At 39.7% G+C, this 19,910-nt stretch overlaps 1 protein-coding gene across 7 annotated transcripts in view; it reads left to right on the top strand.

Annotated features, from left to right (window-relative positions):
- PPP1R21 (protein phosphatase 1 regulatory subunit 21) overlaps window positions 1-19,910 on the top strand; it is a 72,851-nt gene that overhangs the window by 14,382 nt on the left and 38,559 nt on the right. For 3 of the 7 annotated variants that reach the window (XM_023735327.1, XM_023735322.1, XM_023735318.1), the window contains 8 exons: window positions 5,445-5,546; window positions 6,660-6,824; window positions 6,965-7,023; window positions 8,006-8,100; window positions 13,094-13,146; window positions 14,662-14,811; window positions 17,518-17,619; window positions 17,709-17,797. In XM_023735327.1, coding sequence (XP_023591095.1) covers window positions 5,445-5,546; window positions 6,660-6,824; window positions 6,965-7,023; window positions 8,006-8,100; window positions 13,094-13,146; window positions 14,662-14,811; window positions 17,518-17,619; window positions 17,709-17,797 — 815 coding nt within the window. Of the gene's footprint in view, window positions 1-912; window positions 1,920-3,404; window positions 5,547-6,659; window positions 6,825-6,964; window positions 7,058-8,005; window positions 8,101-13,093; window positions 13,147-14,661; window positions 14,812-17,517; window positions 17,620-17,708; window positions 17,798-19,910 lie in introns of those variants that run through there. The other 4 variants (XM_023735330.1, XM_023735341.1, XM_023735335.1 and 1 more) reach the window with 4 other exon arrangements.

Raw genomic sequence — 19,910 nt, 5'->3', positions numbered from 1 at the left:
TGACACTTACTCGCTAAGGACAGTAGAAGGTAATACAGTTTTTATGTTTGTTTAATATTCCTAGTTGCTTAGGCATGAATGTCATGTGCTTTGATCTCCTTAGCTAAAATTACTCAAAAAAGTATTATTTGACTTCATGTGATGCATTTCTCCTGCACCTCAAGGTCTTTATTTAGGTAACTTCATCTGGATTAATGGGGCTTCTTATCTGTCTTGGAGCCCTGGTGGCGCAGTGGTTAAGAGCTCCACTACAAACCAAAAGGTCGACAGTTTGAGTCCACCAGCCCCTCCTTGGAAACCCTGTGGGGCAGTTCTACTCTGTCCTGTAGGGTCGCTAGGAGTTGGAATTGGCTCGATGGCAGTGGGTTTGGTTTTGGTTGGGTTTATGTGTCTTCATCACTAGATGGAGCTCTCTGAGGGCGGCTGTGTCATAAAACCAAAAAACCAACCCCATTGCCATTGAGTTGATTCCTACTCATAGTCATATTTATATCACCCGCACTTAGCATATAGTCCTAAAAACCCAAACCCTTTGCCATCAAGTCGATTCTGACTCATAGCTATTCCAACTCAGAGTTGAGCTGCCTCGTAGGATTTCCAAGGCTGTAAATCTTTATGGGAGCAGACTACCACATTTTTCTCCTGTGGAATGGCTGGTGGGCTCAAACCCACTGACTTTTGGTTAGCAGTAGAGCGCTCAACCACTGTGCCACTTAGCACATAGTAGACCCCTACATTTTTGAGTCATTTTGAATGAATCCACTCATCTTGCCTGTGGGTTCAGCTATTTAATGGTAATAATCTCTGTTAAATCAGGACACTTCACGTGAGTGATACATTTCACCATCAGCACCTTTGTTAACTGAGCAAGGAAATATGATACGGGACGAAGGAATTTATTACTACTTCATTCTAGTAGGCATGTAATAAATATTGCCTAAGAGATTTTTTAAATGGATTACTTAATTCTAGGATATGGATTCCTTCTTGGCCATATTTCGGTTAACTCTTCTGCTTACCTCACTGTTTTGCTCTCTCCCTTGTTCCCTTCACTCTCTCCTTTAGACACAAGTAATTAGGATTCCCTTTACTCTTGTCTCTTTCAGGGGTGGCCCCAACCAGTGATATTTCCCAGGTGGGGTCACTCAGGTAACCCGGACTCAGGAATATGCTCCCTACTTAGCCAGCGTAGGACCCTCCACAAGAGAAGTCTGTCTCTGAGAGTGCCCCGTCCTCAGGCACTGTTACCACAGACTCAGGGATGAGGTGGTTCAGCCCTCCCTACCCTCTCTGCACCCAGGCCAAGATTATTTTACCTGAATCATTGAAGAAATGAGCGTTATTTCTCCTCAGGATGTTTAAACCTATTACTGAGGACAGTTATTTCCAAGCTTGTCTTAGTAGCCTGTGGTGTTTGACACCCTCCCGTGCTGGCTGTGTTTGATGAACCCTGTGATGGCAGCGATGATGGTGATGACCGAAGCAGCAGACATGGTGACAGCAGGTTCCATCTTTTGAGCAGTCACCACGGGCAGGCGTTGTGCTAAGTACACTACATCCGTTACCTCATTTTGTCTTCACCTCTGTGAGGGTAGATAACATTATTATCCCCATGGCAGAAATGGGGGTTGAGAGAGACGTGGTGATGGATGCCTTCTGAAATTAATCATTGGCTACTGGAGTGATTAATTAATTAGAAAGATATAAAGAAATTTTTGTTTCACTATTCATTGTAGCGGTCATTATGATTACAGTGCTGATGACTGTACCATTTGGTTAGAAGGGAATGTTAGGATGTTCTCTCTTACAGCAGGCTTTTGATTTTATTGGGGTAGTTATTGGCTATAACCCATCCAAAACCAAACCCACTGCTTCAAGATGAACTGGCTCTAAGTGAACCCGGAGGCAAGAAAAACAAGGTAGATTCAAATAAAAGCAAATTAGTGTGAGCTTGTCATTAAGTACAGAAGTCTACAGGCCATCCTTGTTTTAACAGAAGATCGCACTCCAAAATTCTGTTTTCAAGTTTCTTTCAACTTAACCCCAAATATTACACCTGGATATTGGGTCAAATGTATGATTATTTGTACATGGGCTGGGCCTGTGTTTACCTTTGAACTTCCAGTAAAAATTAAGGGCTTAGTAAACAAGCAATAGAAAAGGAAAATACTTATCTATTTAATGGGAGTATTATTGTTTTAGCCCTCTAAGCCCTGCTTTTCATATGCAACTGATGTCAGAAGATTGCAGGCACCAGCCTGTGGTTTTTAGGTCGCTATTTCTATATACTGATCGCCTGTTCATTAAAACTTGACCCCTTTTTAGCGTAACAATTGTTTCAGTCACAGTAATAGAAGTACAGTTTTTTAAATATACAGTAGATTTCAAGAAGGAGTCCCTGGGTGTCGCATATGGTTAAGCACTCAACTACTACCCACCCAGAGGCACCTCAGAAGACAGGCCTGGTGATCTGCTTCCGAAAGATCACAGCCATGAAAATCCTATGGAGCACAGTTCTACTCTGCATACATGGGGTCGCCATGAGTCAGAATCAATTCAACAACTAAGTGCAACAACAGATTTTAAAAGTCTAAGCCCTTTTCATTGAAATTAGCCATCTGTGTTTGATTATCAGTGAATGCAAAGCTTTTCAGAACATTATAAGTAAAATACAGTTAGAATAATTTTTTTTTTAAGAATAAGGTGAAACTAAATATTTCTCTTTAGTTTCCCATTTTCTTACCCCATTATGATATAAACAGAGTACAGAATGGTCAGCAGAAGGTGTGTTGTTTAGATCTTAGATTTTGTTTCTATTTTCATTTAGTTTTGAAGTGAATCGATATGGAACAGCATCTGAAAATATTTTTGTGTTACAAATAACATAGATTTTTGTCTTTGACTATCAGACTAGTTAAAGTAAATTTACGTGTGTTGAAAGACTTTATTTTAATGGATTTAAATTCAGGGAGGATTTATAGGAAGAAAAGAGTACAAATATATTTCTTTCCGTTCTTGCTCACTGATGGGTGCCATCAGCGAGCCTGAGGTTCTCTTTAAAAATTCAAGTTTATACATTTCTCTCCTCAAGCTTTGTGTCCGTTGATTCTCATCGGTTTGACATCATAAGGTTGCGGATATTTTACTGTGACTTGATGACCATCTGTAAGTTTAGTCTCCTTGCAGTTTTTGTTTTATTTTTTAATTTACTTTGGCCAAAAAATAATTTTGCCACCAAACAGCTACAAATGTAAGAACTGGAATGATAAACATACATGAATTCCCTAAAGCAGGTGGTCTTGATTATGTTTTGATGAAATGAAAAAAGGTTTTTTTTTTGTGTGTGTTATTTCTAAATCTTAAGGCTAAATTGTGAGGAGTGGTCTCTTACCACTTTGATACAGGAACAACTAAAAATGAAGGATCAGTCGTTGAGAAAACTCCAACAGGAAATGGACAGTCTGACATTTCGAAATCTGCAGCTTGCCAAGAGGGTAGAACTGCTTCAAGATGAACTGGCTCTAAGTGAACCCTGAGGCAAGAAAAACAAGGTAGATTCAAATAAAAGCAAATTAGTGTGAGCTTGTCATTAAGTACAGAAGTCTACAGGCCATCCTTGTTTTAACAGAAGATCGCACTCCAAAATTCTTTTTTTAAGTTTCTTTCAACTTAACCCCAAATATTACACCTGGATATTGGTTCAAGAAAGGAGGCATTTACCATTAGTATTAACTAAGTATGGAGACATTTTATATGAAATTAAGTTTTAAAGAATTTGTTAGGGCCAAACGTGTATATGGTTAAGTGGCTGAGAAAAGTAGATGGGAATCTCATATTGGTCAAAATTGTTGCTACCTTTCAGCTGTACAAAGTTGCCATTAACACAAAGTAGGATGAATAAAATGAGAAACACTGTCAAGTTGTAACTGCTGTTCATATGATGTGAAGGTAGCAGTTGAAACACTGATACCTTAGGTTTATATAAATCCATAGCAGATTCGTATTCTAAGTGTGTATTCTTATGAGGACAATTTGGTATTTTTGCCCTGACTGTATTTGCTACATAATGGGCATTCACCATAATTGTACGTCAGTAACTTTCCCGTATTCATTTCTTTTACATGGAAGATTTCTCTAGATCAGCAGTTTCTAAATAAAGGGGGAACAGAGAAGACAAAACAGATACATACTAGAATAGCTTGGGAAACTTTCCCAAAATACCGGATTTTTCACAAATAATGCAGCCACATAAATAACGCGCCCACACATATAATGTGCATAGCACACCTAGGAAGATAATGCGCGAAGTGGTTGCGTGGTTGGCAAAGAAGTGTATAATGCATGTGTTATTTGCGTAAAAGTACGGTACACGTGCTCTGGAAATTCTGAAAGACCCTGGGGAGGGAACAGCCACCTATACTTCAACAGTGCCCCCAGATTATTAAGGTCTTCTCCCAGGACTGTTTTAGCATAGGTTTGGGTATAAGACTTCTGAATGAATTTTAACTGAAGCTTTTCAAATTTGAAAGAGCTGCGGAACCAGAATATGTCATTCAGCAGCATTCCTTAAGCACCTCTTGGGTTCTGGACATGATGAATATTTAATTTTTTTTTTTTTGATAGCTGCTCCATTTTCAAAGGGTTTTACAATTTTTGGTTCATATTGGATCATTTTAGCTCAGCTGGTGACTTGAAGGGAGGCGTGAGGGTATGAGAAAGGCAGAGAAGGGTGGTGACTGATGTGTGAACAGTTTCATTGTTAACCTGTCTCTTGAATAGTCTCAGTTCTACATAGTACATGAAAACAAATGTTCATTATTGCGTCTTTTAGATAGTGCTATTCTTCTCGCTCGAAAATGTTAATAAAAAAGCAAAAGGGAGATAGTTTTCATAATTTTGGGGCTTTTCTGCTTATTTATAATGGCTTTATTTTATATGGTTATGCTTTTTTAAAAAAATAGAAATTTATGTAAACTTTTGGATACACTTATATTTGTGAATGCTGTTAAACAATCTTTTAAAATTTCTTAATGGGGTTTAATTTAATGACTCAGACGCACGGAATTGATAAAACTGTCATTTGCCAAACCAAAAGATCAAATGGAAATGATATTCCTTACGTATTGGTTTGGCTAGCTTTCTGGGTCTGCTGCGTCCTCCCCTAGAGCTGCTACTGAATTCATCTACAGAGAAGAGTGAGCCTTCCCTGTTCTTTCCTCTCTGTCTCTCTTTTTAAAGCTTTCCTGTCCATTGCAATATTTGCAGTTCCGACTTGTCTCACATAGGAAAAGTTAAATGATGGACTGTATACCTTTTGCAGGATTTTTTGAGAATGGTGAACACGTAGAAGAGACAAGCTACTAAGGTGGTAGCCAATCTGTGTACCGTAGGATGTTTCTCTAAAGGATGAAAGTTATGTGGACATAACTTATTCTTTCCATCAGAAAAGTGGAGAATCTTCCTCTCAGTTGAGTCAAGAGCAGAAGAGTGTCTTTGATGAAGATCTACAGAAGAAGATAGAAGAGAACGAAAGGTTGCATATACAAGTAAGTAAATCTTCCGTTTTTTCTGATAAATTAAAAAATGGGTTGTATGACATAGAATGTCGAAAAACCAATGCAGATAGAATGTTGTGTGTTTGTGTGGGTGTTTTAATGTCTCCTTCGGTCTTAGGTGTAGATGTCACGTCATTTATTCATTTCTCAGATCTCATATACATCTTCATGTGGATGTGGGCTTTGAAGTATACATTTGTTCAGAGGACAGGAGAGTGAGTTTATGCTTAACAATAGAAGTATATGGGAACTATTCATTTTATGTAGGAAATGATTGGCTGGATCATTTAGATGGGGGCAGTTTACCCATAAGTAGTGTTAGCTTTTTAATTTAGTGATATTCAGTTGGCTTTCTATCTTTTTCTCTGTTAGCTGTGAGGTCTGTGAGGGTATGGGCCATGTTAATTTTGTACGCCCAGCTCAGCACAAGGCCTTCTGCCAGCTGGCACTCAGATATTTGTGGAATGTTGAGGAACAGTCCCCAGACTACTCAGTATATTGTAAGATTCATAGTGTAATATATCCAAATATAGTTCCTGATTTTTTTTTTTTTTGGCCATAATCAAATGGCAAAATAAATACGTACTAATTCTCAGTCTTTGAAAATGTTAAAAAATGAACTTTTGACCTCAGTGCCTTTTGTGTCTACATGTATTCTTCAATAGTAAAAGGACTCTCACTGAAGGGACAAGGTTTACCTGTTCTAGCAGTAGCATTTATTCTAATTTGGATTATCTAATCGTGGCTGTTAGCCTGGTAGGAAAGTTATACCCTGACCAGGTAAATTCTCAGTGTGCCAGAAATTGTTTGAAAGAGAAATTCATGAGAGTGGGAGGAAGGAGGCTCTGAGTAGGTTTCCTGTGTTCAGATCATTTCTACTTTATTCTAGCTGTGAGGCACTAGGCAAGTCATGGGACCCCACTAAGCCTCAGTTTCCACATCTGTAGAGGGGGTTGATAATAGGACTACTCTGAGGACCCAGTGAGTATAGTGAGCGTATGGAGTCATATGGAAGTTCCTCGGTGAATATTTGCTGTTGTTCTTTTCCTTTTTGCTTGTACGGATGAGGATATTACGAGAAGAGAAATGGTCTTTTCCTTTCAGTTTTTTGAAGCCGACGAGCAGCACAAGCATGTGGAGGCAGAGCTGAGGAACCAGCTGGCCGCGCTGGAGATGGAGGCCACCCAGCACCAAGCAGTGGTCGACGGCCTGACACGGAAGTACATGGAAACCATTGAGAAACTGCAGAGCGAGAAGGCTAAACTAGAAGTGAGCCCCCCTCTCTGTGAGAGCTGCTGTAAATTGTCTGCGCACTTTATAGACCACAAGTTAGTCACTCAGGGCGAGACTGTTGCCGGGCCATCTGTAATCTGAGTCATCTGCTTTTTTTTTTCCCTTCTAAAATTCAGGTAAAATCTCAGGCCCTAGAAAAGGAGGCCAAGGAGTGTCGACTTCGAACAGAAGAATGGTATGCGGAAATATGAATTCTAAGGGGGCCTGAAGTAAGAATCAGAAGACCTGAGTTTTGGCTGTAGCAGCTCCTATCCTAATTTTTCACATTTGAAATGAGGAGTTGGGAGTAGATCATTTCCAGGGTTCATTTCAGTTTTGTGAGCTTTGGGCTCTTAAGCATTCTTGATAGAGTGGTTTGTGCCCTAGCCCATAGCCTGCAGATGTTCTGGGTTATGGCAGATAGCTTTCTGGGACTCCGGACTGGGGACTGGGTGCTTCTACTTCAAACCATCTAATGCCCTCTGATAGTCCCAGGCAGGAAAACTCACTAATAATCACAGTGCAAACCTTTCTATATATATTTTGAATTAAATAGACGTTATATGATATAATTTAGAAATATCTAAATCTTAAAAATTAAAATATTACTTATGGTTCAGAGTTAAATTTACTTGATAAATAACATAACACTTTAGGTTTTAATAGGATCAACTCAAAGTATTTATTTCAATTTACTTGCATTGGCAGAATTACATACGTGATTCAGATATATACCTATTCTCATAATTGAATTAAAATCAGAAAAAAACATCAGTTTATTTTCTTTGAGCTCAGGGAAAAAAGATCTGACATAATATTTTTAAAAACGAAAACTTTGCAGTAATACTTGAATAAACACGTGTTGTAAGGAGAAAATTTAGGATTTTAAAATGGCTCTAAAATTACTTTGAGTTTGGGGAAATAAACTTACGGTTGATAAGATAACTGAGACTGTGATAAATTCTTCCAAACTTCCACATCATTCAGCACAAGTCCTGGGGTTTTAGAATCGAGGCTTAGTATTTTTCTTGTCTTTATCTATTAACAATTCTCCACCGGAAGTATCCCAGAGGTAAGGCACGATTCCCTGAAGCCCAGTATCAGCTGTTGAGGTGACAAGCAAATGAGGATTCACTGTCTAATTGGTGATAATATGGTTTTGTATTTTTTTCTTGCAGTCAATTGCAGTTAAAGAATCTTCATGAAGATTTGTCAGGTAGATTAGAGGAGTCCTTATCAATCATCAATGAAAAAGTACCTTTTAATGATACAAGTAGGTACTATGTACACTTTTTCCTTATTTGCAACTTTGAACCTCCCAATGTGTGGTAGTCAACTAATAATTTCTAATCTATTTGGCAAAAAAACTTAGTTGGCACAACAGAGGGTTACCTTCTTTTTGTTCTTTTGATGAGCTTTGGTCCTCATATTTCACAGGGGAGATTTCAGATTAACATATAACTATTCCAAAGCCAGTTTTCTTGGAGGAAGCCCAAATCCTTATTTTTTTTATTGCATGGATTTAGCATGTCCCAAAGGTAAAAACCAGCCTGCACATGAGGTACCCAAATGTTTGTACAGGAAAAGATTTTGCTCCTGGTGGTGTTGGTGGGGGAGCGGGATCTTTTCAGGCTGGTTTCTTGAGCCTCCTGCCCCCTTTTTTAAAAATATTTTATTGTGTTTTTGGTAAAAGTTTACACAGGAAATTAGGCTGTCATTTGACAATTTTTATACATATTGTTCAGTGACATTGGTTACATTCTTCACAATATATCAGCATTCTTGTTATTTCCATTTTGGTTGTTCTATTTCCATTAATCTAGCTTCCCTAGCCCCCCTTGCCTTCTCATCTTTGGTGTAGGGTAAACGTTAACCATTTGGTTTCACCTAGATGATTATTTTGAGGAGCACAGTACTCCTGGGTAATATTATTTATTTTATGGGCCAATCTGTCATTTGGCTGAAAGGTGACGTCTGGGAGTAGTTTGAGTCCCAAGTTTAAAGAGTATCTCAGGATGATAGCCTCGAGGGCTCATCAAGTCTCTACTTCTCCAGTAAATCTGGCCTTTTTTAGGAATTTGAGTTTTGTTCTATGTTTTTCTCTCATTCTACCTGGGACCACCTATTGAGTCCCTGGTCAGAACAGTCAGTAGTGGTAGTTGGGTACCGTCTAGTTCTTCTGGTCTCAAGGTAGGTGATGTCATTGTTCGTGTAGACTATTGGTTCTGTAGACTGGTTTCTTCTCTGAGTCTTTGGTTTCCTTCTTTCTCTTTAGCTCCGGAGGAGTAGAAACCAATAGTTGTATCTTAGATGGCTGCTTGTAGAGACCCTGGACACTACTTAGCAAACTACCTCCTGCCCTTTGATTATGTCTGATTCCGAGTGACAGTTAGGAGACTGACTTGGGCAAGCTTTGTTTCCTGTTCACCCTGGGAGTGGCCTGGCTGGTAGTCTACACACCCAAGAGCATCAACAACAACAAAAACCTTTAAAAAAAAAAAATCAGTTTACATGTGCGATAGTGGCAAATACGTGATCTCTAGACAATAATTAAATCAAAACCTTGAAAGCGGAGAAGAATTTGTTTGGATGTTGAATCAGTTTGTATTCAAATTGATACATGTTTCCTTTTTCTACAATAACATGATTGAGATTGATTTTTATTTCCCCTGAAGTTTTCTTAGGGAGGATCTAAAAAAAGAGGAAAGAAAAGAAACCAAAGAAAAACAGCAGCTTAATTTGACACCGAAATCAGGATGTCATTATTACATCAAAATTCTAAGTTCCTCTTTGAAAATGCCTGTTTCCAGCATTTGTATTAATCTGAGTAACACCAGCATGCTCTGACCCACTGGACTTAAAACCTCAGCGTTTCATTTTTCCCTTTAATCCTGGTATCAGTCGTCAGGGTCTACAATTTTCTTCTGATCTGTTGAATTTCTTCTTCTTTTTCTAATGCTAGTTGTTAGCTTATTTTAGGTCCTAATCACCTCGCACACAGGTTAGTACTTTGAGTCAGGAAATATTTAGGGATCATTTGCTGAGTGCTCAGATGGGCCAGTAGCATAAGCCAAAAACCACATCCATTGTTGTTAAGTTGATTCTGACTCATGGTGACCCCATGTGTTACAGAGTAGAACTGCTCCATAGGGTTTTCTTGGCTGTAATCTTTATGGAAGTAGATCACCTCTAGGTGGGTTCGAACTGCCAACCTTTTGGTTAGTAGACGAGCGCAAATGGTTTTTGCCACCCAGGGACCTGGTAGGTAGCATAGGGGGTGTGAAAGATTATAAGATAAAAATCCCTTCCTTCAGGAGCTAATAGTCCAGTATGGGAGAGGTAGGATATAGAAATGTCTAAAATGTAAGCTAGACTGTGCCTTAGAGAACCTCTTGGGCCTCCAAAGGAAGGAGAAATTACTGCTGGTGGGGTTGTTTGGGGAGGCCTTCCTGGAAGAAGCGTGCTTTAAGCCAGGCCTGGATAGATGTAGTAGGTTTTATTGGGCAGAGCTGAGGGAGGATGAAACGGAATTGCATGGAGCATCGTGTGTAGGATGAAAGGTGCTGTCTTGGTCTAGGGCACAGCGATTAGTCCTGCATGACAGGAGACTAGGGTGGGTGGAGATGTGGAGGGCAATGACAGGCCAAGTTTGGAAAGGAGGGTGGGAGGAGACTATAGAGTTCTGGACTAAGGACTTGGGATTTAAATCATAAGGCAGTGAGGTTGTTGGAGAGGTTTTGAGTCAGAGGATGTCACGATGAAATTTATGTGCTCAGAAGTTAACCTGGCAACCGAGCGTAAACAACACTGGAGTGGGAGAAAGGGGCTGAGACGCCCGTGGTAATAGTTCTGGTGTGCTGTAACGGAGCCCTGAGCCTGGGTTGTCTGGAGAGACACGGAAAGTATTGAGGAAAGAGAACAGCTTGGTCCTTGGCTGGGTATGAGGGCCCAGGGACAGGGAGGAGGCAGTATGATGGGAAGATGGTGGTACAGTTGACAGAAATCAAAGAGTCTGGTAGGCGAGGAGTGGGTTTATGGGAAAGATGATGAGGTTAACTTTGTTGTTGTTTAATATTCTGACAGATGGATTGGCGTATATGTTTAACCTGCATTTTTACGTAAGGAGCTAGACCTTTGGAGATAAACTGACATTGACCTCAGTGGAATGGATGAGCCCGTGTATTGGGAATGGTGGGTTAGGGGCTTAGAGCACAGAGAGGTCTGTGCAGGGGTCCTTGGTGAATTCTCCATCTCGGTGGTCAGAGGCTGAAGTGGAGAGAAGCTGGGGAAATGGGGTGAGACGGAAGCTGAGAAGGGAGTCTTTCCAGCTAGTGGCACCAGTCAGCTGTGTGCACTGCTATGGAGAGCTCAGAGAGGGGGATGAGGGGAGAGGCAGCTGGGCTTGGCGACTTCGAGAGGACCGATGGCCTTTGGGAGAAGTGCTTTGTGCCTGGTGGAGTGGACCCCGGATGGCTAGCACAAGGGTTAGGAGTGAATGGACGCTGAGCAGACAGACTGAGCAGTGCTGTTTTCTGAGCAGTAGGGGGTGAAGAGAAGCCCTGGTGGTGCAGTGGTTTTACGTGTTTGGGCGGCTCAGCCTCTGTGTCCCCATCTGAAAAATGGCAGAATTATGATATTTTCTGCCCTCTTTGGAGCTAATGGTGGTGCAGTGCTTAAGCATTCAGCTGCTAAGTGAAAGCTTGGTGGTTTGAACCCACCAGCCACTCTGTGGGAGAAAGATGTGGCAATCTGCTTCCCTAAAGATTACAGCCTTGAAAACCCTACAGGGCAGTTCTACTCTGTCCTATAGGGTCACTAGGAGTTGGAATCAACTCGACGGCAATGGGTGTGGTTTGGTTTGGGTTTAGGGGGTGAAGGAAATAAGAAGGGTTGAGAACTCAACAGACTAGCACAGTAGAAGAACAGGTTGTGTGCATGCAGGGAGGGGGAGAGGGCAGAGAATTAATAAGTAATAATAAGGCAAGTGGAAGAAGTCACTGTGTTGATAGCGTTAAACAAGCTGCAGCAGATGCCTTTTTTGTAATGAGGTGATGCTGAAGATGTAAGAAGGCCTGATTGATGGGCTAGTTCCCTGAGGGGTGGGGAGGGCTGTCCTAAGGCCTAGAAGGAGGGTTAGGTGAGGAAAGAAATGGGAAGAAGAAGCTGTAGACTCTGAGATTGGAGGGTGGGGAGTGTAAGACCCCTTGTACTTTGTCTCTGGTCTTCTTGGCAAAGTAGTGGTGAGGCCCTCCCATCCATGGGATGGCCAGGGAGAAAGAATAACGTTAGGGACGTAACACAGAAAAGGGCTGGAGTAGATGTCATGGGACATGTGATAGGGAGGCAGCAGTAGGATCATATTCGCTGAGCAGCGCTGAAGGCCCCCTTAAGTTTAGTGGACTATATTGCAGTGGACCCTACTCTGGTCTTGTGTTAACAAAAGCATTGTAGAAATGATGGAACAGGCTGGGAAGGAAGCCAAGCGAGGCTCAGAGAGGGCTGGTAGGAGAACAGAGAGGTGATGATGGACAGGAGGCCAAGCTGGGAATACCCAGCCGATTTGGTGGAAATGGGGACTTACGAGAGAATTAGATGAGAATGGCACGAGGACTCTCAGAATCTAACATTTTGGTACTGGGGTCGTTCTGACTTAGGACACAGGCAGAAGAGGTAGTTTTGAGTGGCTGAAGCAGTAAGTAGAGGAGGTCGAGGAAGCATGAGGCCAGGTGTCGGAAAGCTATCAGAGGTTGACGACAGGGTCTAGGGTAAAGAGGAGGGTAGTGGGGAAGGAGTTGAAACTATCCCACAAAAGTTAGGATTGCGTGGTTGGGATCAATACCAGCAGACGGCGGTAGATGTAACATCGGAGTGTCATGAAAACAGTGATGTTTGGGATGAGCAGTGACAGCCACGTGCAGTTACTTTAGATGGGAGTTGGCTAGAGACAGCAAGAACGTCATGAGCCTTTCTAAGTAATCTTGATAGGCCCCAAGGAAGAATTTGAAATGATTTCTTAGACATGAGTTTGTTTGGATCTTTTTTAACCTGAAGGTATAAAAAATTAGAAATGTTACTTTATCCGAGCAACCACTGATTCTGTGTCAATTCTGTTATTCTCCTGTGATGTGATTGTGGCTTTGGTCATTTTAAATTCTTACGTATGCACGATTTTGCCGCAAAGCATTCATTATTTTGCAGTTAAGCTGTTTTTCTGATGCTTCGCATAAAACGAGAGACTTAAATGTACATCCATTTTTGTTTTGTAGAATATAGTCAATATAATGCACTGAACGTTCCACTCCACAATAGGAGACATCAGGTAAAGGATTAAACGTGTGCTTTTATTTTCAGCGATGTGTATGGCAAGCTTTTCAGAGACAACTAGAGAATTAGTTGGTTGAGCCTCTGTTTAACGCACTAAATCATTATGTTTCACTGTTGCTTTACTCTCTGATATATTTTTTTTCAAATGTGTAACTTGCTGTTTATGGAATTCATAAATAACCCTGGTTTTTTGTCTCTCTCTTGTCTTATAACATTTGAACTAAAGTTTGATATGTGCTAAGTTTTTGAGCCATACATTTACACACTATTTTTATGCAAATAATGCACACCTTCTGTGTTTGCCAACTGTGCCCTCCCCACCACGAGGTATTTTCGGAAGCACCACTATGCCAATTTATTTTTTATGTTACTGTTAAAAAAAAAAAAAATAAGTATAGTGCACTTACAAAAATACCTTGCAGGAGGGGGAGGGTATAGTTGGCAAACAAACCTAGAAGGTGCATGTTACTTGCGTAAAAATACAGTATTCTAGGTTGGTAGACCTTGCACTTAATAAATGGACTAGATTAAATGGAGGAGATGTATTTGCCAAAACTGGTGGCTTTCTAATTACTTAGTGTCTTAGTTATCCAGTGCTGCCGTAACAGAAATACCACAAGTGGGTGGCTTTAAAGAACAGAAAATCATTTTCTCACAGTTCTGGATTCTGAAAGTTCAAATCAGGGCTTTAGCCATGTTGAGTCCTTCTGTGAGCCTTTCTCTTAATTCCTGGTGTCTGCCGGTGATCCTTGGTGTTCTTTAGAATTCCTTGATGTTTCTTGTCATCTGTCTTCCCCCTATGTGTGTCTCTGTGTCTATCCTGCTCTTTTTGTAACTCTGAAGTGATTAGGTTTAGGACCCACCCTACTCTGGTATGACCTCATTAATGTAATAAAAGAAAACTATTTTCAAACAGGGTCAGGCTTACAGGTACAGGGTTTAGGATTTCAACATATATATTTGAGGTACATAATTCAACTATTAACCTTAGCTAGGAATATTAAAATTTCCATGGAAGGAAATGAATTTAAATTAAGGAATACATCTACTCCTCACTTACCGACTTTCTTGTTATCTGACATTTTGCATTTATGACAGTAGTAAAAAATCTACTATCTGACTATTTTGCACATTAACAACATATGTCTGGCAGTAATGATTGCCGAGGTGGGAGGTGAGAGTAACGCTGGCTGTGATGGCTAAGGTTATGTGTCAACTTGGCTGGGCCATGATTTTCAGTGGTTTGGCAGTTATGTAATGATGTGATTTGGCAGTTATGTAGTGATGTAGTCATCCTCCATTTTGTGATCTGACATGGTCATCCTCCGTTTTTGCACAATGCCAATTTTCACTTAACGACCTGGTCTTTGGAACCTAACCATGTCGGTAAGTGAGGAGTGGGTGTAATTACAGTAGAGTTTAAGTGTTTTCTCCAGAAGCAGGCTTAATAGAGGTGTTTTAGAGAAACAGTTTGATGGTTGACTTTACTGTATGCTTTTTAATTTTAAAGCTGAAGATGCGGGACGTTGCTGGGCAGGCTCTGGCTTTTGTTCAAGATCTCGTGACAGCCCTTCTGAACTTTCACACCTATACAGAACAGAGGATTCAGATTTTTCCTGTTGATTCTGCCATTGACACTATATCTCCATTGAATCAGAAGGTAAGGTTAACTCAGAATACCTTTGGTTTGCCCTGAGTAAAGAGGGAAACGTTATTTATTTCTGGCCACTTCTGTGCATCAGCAAATTCGTAGTTACCTGTGTGTGTGAGACCTTTGGCCAGGTGCCATGGAGGACCTGGAAGGCTATATGTGTCATGATTTTTACCCTCAAGACAAAATGAGGCAAAAATGGAAGTTCTTAAGAAATTAAATACCGGGGAGTTGTTAGAAGGCCTTAGTGTGAATGAGTGGTGTGCAGTAAGCGGCGTGAGGTCGTCAGGAGAGCGGGGCGATTGCTGTCTATGGTGGTGTCTGGAAAGACTCTTTGGGGATTTGAGATGGGCCTTGAAGAATGAGCAAGATTTGAATAGGAGGGGAGGGTTTCTTACCCCTAGAAAAGGGAAAGGGGACTAGTGAGCTGACTGTCTTGGCTGGTGTCTGAAGTTACCAAAGGGAGGAGTGGGTGTGAGGCTGAAAAGAGAAAATAGTTCTGGAAGGCCCCTCAGGGCAGGCCATGGTGGAGACCTGTTTGTAAATAGGATTGAGGCCTTTGTAGTTTATGACCAGGGGTGTGACATAATGAAAAGTGGCATTTTATTATTTCCCATTGTTGTCAAGTCAGTCCAACTCATGGAAACCCCATCTGTTACAGAGTAGAACAGCTCCATAGGGTTTTCTTGGCTGTAATCTCGATGGAAACAGGTTGCCAGGCCTCTCTTCCGTGGCACTGCTGGGTGGGTTTGAACCGCTAACCTTTAGATTAATAGATGAGAGCAAACTGTTTGTGCCACCCGGGGACCTGATTTTATTGTTAGGAGGGTTAATTTGCTGGCATTTTTCTCTCTATTTGTACTCACTGTATAGCTTTCATCATAAGGGGTGTTTAAAAAACAAAAACAAAAAACCTGTATACTATAGTTAACTTTTTTCCAAATACTGGTTCTTTGTTCATGATTAGAATTTTATTTTAGCTTGTTGGCACATTTTGCCCACATGGTGAGAATCAAATATGTTAATCTTTACTTGTCAGAAATACTTCATTTACTTTGAAGATTTCATACATTTCTCCATATTTTGCTTTTTGAGAAGTGGTTTGGCCTATGAAAGAAGGGCCCTATGTGATTTTTCTAACAAGTCAATAATGTTGAAAGAGAATAAGTAACTATTTCTTAAGAGATGAACAGAATGCGTATAGACTCGTTCATAAAATCATAAAATAGACTTTTAGAACTCTAAACTTAGAGCTCGTCTTATTTTGTAGCTGGAAAGATTGAAGCCCAGACAGGCTGACTTGCCCGGGGCCCTGTATCTATGTAGTGTTCAGCAGAGCCAGTTGAATCACATTTCTGCAAAATGAGACCTTACGTATCTGTACTGAGAAGTCGAATTTGAGCCATTATATGCTTAGATAATTAAGATACTTCATCAATGAAAGGCGCCTTTTTGCCTCCAGATTGCCTCAGTGCCTTAGGACCTTTTTCTGAATATATTTTTCTTACTGAATTAGCCCTTTATAAATACTAAGGTATCAGTGACAGTTATACAATTTTTTATATCCCCATTTTTTTCTTAGTAGTTCAGACTCTTCATTGGTTTGATTTACCTGTTTCATGCAGATAGGTTGAACATCTTTTTCATAGATTTATTGACTAGCTAGACTTAATTAAAAAAAAAAATCACAAAATTACTCTATGAGAAAGGGGTTTCATAGTACTAGGTATCAACTCAGCTGAGGAATCTTGGAGAAACAAGCTCTGAACTAAAGCAAATCTTACATTTTCTTAAGGTGTCAGATGGTTTCAAGCTCTAAGTAACATCATTTAGGGTCCTACTTGCTCAGCGTTGTCTTGTTTTATTAAGTGGCCAGTGCTCTTGGTCTGGAGTCCCTGGGTGGTGTAAACAGTTAACATGCTCAGAGCTGCTAACCAAAAGGTTGGAGGCTCAAGCCTACCCAGAGGCACCTCGGAAGAAAGGCTTGGCAATCTACTTCCAAAAAATCAGCCATTGAAAACCCTAAGGAGCACAGTTCTACGCCGACACACATGGGGTTGTCATGAGTCAGAGTCAACTCGACAGCAACTGGTTGGCTCTTGGTCCACTTGAATCTCAGTTATTCTGCAGTTACCCATTCGTTGTAAGCAGAAAGGATATAAATGAACAAATGCACGGGAGGAAGGGGCTTGGGAGGGGTCTGGGCAGGAGCCTTCTGTTGTCCCCAGGGACAGACGTGCCACCCTTCCCTCCTATATCCTCATTTTGATAATAATTACCGTCCTGGAGTTTATTAATCCTGAGCATTGTATACAGTAAAGATAAGCTGCCTTCAATGGGCTGGTTTTTAAAAATGAGGTCAAAACCCAATAATCTGTGTCATACAGTTGTGACAGTCTTTTTCTTTGTTTTAAACTGGGACACCTGTGGAGAGGCAGGCATTTGGAGAGGTGCTGGTGTGGAGGGCAGTGTCCTTGTCTCCTCCAATGTCCAGTTGTTCACTGTGTCACACCTCTTCCTATTCCTGGTTTGGATAATGGGGACTTGGGATACTGTCTGGGACTGTTAGAGGGGAGTATCTCCACTTTGAGTTTCAGAAATCCAAAAAAGTTTCTGAAACAATTGAGGTTGAGAGCTCAGTGGGCCCTGGTACTAGTGTGTTGACAGGTGTTATTTTCCTGTGATCTGACTCACAACCCCTTCACTCCCATTCAGTTCTCACAATACCTTCATGAAAACGCGTCCTACGTTCGCCCCCTTGAGGAAGGAATGCTTCATTTATTTGAAAGCATCACTGAGGATACTGTGACTGTCCTGGTAATGTTCTTCATGTTGTTATTTCTGGAAGCAGGAGCTGCCCCTTGTCAAATAACACTATTAACCTTGAAATTGTTTTTCTTTTCCAGGAAACAACTGTGAAATTGAAAACTTTTTCAGAGCATTTAACCTCCTACATATGTTTTCTTAGAAAGATTCTTCCTTATCAGTTAAAAAGGTACTTGCCACTTGAGGCCAGTGAATTTGGGGAGTTGTCACCTGGCCTGCTTTGGAATTAATAAAATAGTAAATGTGTGTCTCCTGTTCTCTGGCTGACCCTTCTGCACCACAGTCGATTTGGGCTTGTGAAAAGGATAAACCATGACTTCAGCAGCATGAACTTATATTTAAGAAAATTGAGTTGTAGACTATCAGCTGTAACCTATACTGTGGCTACTTCTATAACCACATAAGACTGTGGACCAGTATTTTCAGTGATAGTAAATGACACATTTATTGAAAGAAATACTTTAGCTTTGGGTTTTTATTATCCCTTTGCTATAAACGGAGCCCTGGTGGCAGAGTGGTTAAGAGCTCAGCTGCTAACCAAAAGGTCGGCAGTTCGAATCCACCAGCTGCTCGTGTGGGGCGGATATACTCTGCCCTATAGGGTCACTATGAGTTGAAATTGACTCCATGGCAACCGTTTTGTTTTTTTTTTTTTTTGTTTGGTTGCTATAAACAATTAGATGGGGACTACAATAGTTAACTTCTAAATCCAGCTCTATAATCTTTAGTTTTCTTTGAAAGGCTATATTCTTGTTTTTATTATTGGTGATTTATTTAAGTTATAAACTAAAAACTTTATCTACTCAAGCCGGTATAGAATATCTCATTTAGTAATCTTAAACAGACCATGTTAAATATTTTTGGAAAGACAGAGAAAATAATGTATGTAACCTGAAATGTGATAATACTGCTTATAGGTTACTGATACTTTAGGTCTAAAACTGCCAGGACTCCTAATTCTTCTAAATCTTTACATTCTAAGATGTAAGTTCTTCTTTTTTTTAAGTAATCAAAGAATAATAAAAATGGACCACAAGAGAAATAAGAACATATATTATAGTATATTGCAAAACAAGTTTAGAAAATATTTAGATGAATAATTTACAGATACTGAAAATATACAAGTAGTTGTAGTTCAAAAGTCGTTAGTTTTACCAATAAAACTAAAGTATTAGATTTTAGCTTTTCATAAAATATTTCATTATGATTTTTGTTTTAAATAGTTGTTAAGAGCTATCATACTTTCTTATTATAACCTAACACAGTATTTCAGTAACTGAATTCTGTGATTTGTACATCTGGGAATCAAAAATTTTTGATTTAAACTAATAAATTATAATTTATTCAGATACATGTTATGGTTAAGTGTAAAGTTTTTTTCTTTGAAAATTCACTCTGGAAGTTTCAATCATGCTAAAATAGAATATGCCTTATTGATTTGGCTTATGTTTAAAAAGAATCTTTAAGAGCCATTACAGAAGTGGTTTTACTAGCTAAAACATTTATGTGTTTTTGTTTTATCTTACTTTGTCTTTTTACTATTAGCTGTTTAGAAATACTGGAGAAGTCCTTTCTCGATCTAGGATTCCTATTTGTAGAAGGTCCTGCCCCATATGCTTTCAGCCCTACCTCTTGAGCCTTTCATGTTTTTAGGCAGTTTTGGGGGCATTGGTTTAAATACCATTTAATTGACAAGATGACCTGTTCTTTAGTAGTAAATGGGCTTAGTATTGAATCCAGCTGTCTGCTATAAAGAGAGTAGAAAAAGAGAAGCGGCAAGGGAAAGAGAATTGAAATGATTAAGATTCCTGTGCTGTCTTTTCTAGCTTTGTGTAAAATGTATTTTCCTTGATTATTTGCATTTTTTTATAAACTTTGACCAGAGTTGACTTTTTTTACCCTATAATTAAGTTTTCTGAAGTAACTATTTAAAATTTAAAATGATAAAATGTATTTTTAGTACTGTTAAGCATTTATTTTTAAATTTGAGGCTATAGAAATTTTTCTAATCTATTTTGGCTTTTGAAACTATATATGCATTAAGAAAGGTTTCTTTTTTTTTTTTTATTATTTGTACCAAAATGTTCGTAACAGCTTTATTCATAATAGTAAAAATCTGAAAACAAACACACATTTGTCAATAAATAAGAAAGGTTTCTATTTTTTTCTTTTTATTGTACTTAAGATGAAGGTTTACAGAACAAATAGTTTCTCATTAAACAGTCAGTACACATATTGTTTTATGACATTGGTTAACAACCCCACGACATGTCAACCCTCTC

The sequence above is a fragment of the Trichechus manatus genome, unplaced genomic scaffold (assembly GCF_000243295.1).
Source record: "Trichechus manatus latirostris isolate Lorelei unplaced genomic scaffold, TriManLat1.0 scaffold00005, whole genome shotgun sequence".
Classification (NCBI taxonomy): Eukaryota; Metazoa; Chordata; class Mammalia; order Sirenia; family Trichechidae; genus Trichechus; species Trichechus manatus.
Note: the sequence above shows the minus strand (reverse complement) of the source record. Positions and strands in the feature narration are given on the sequence as shown.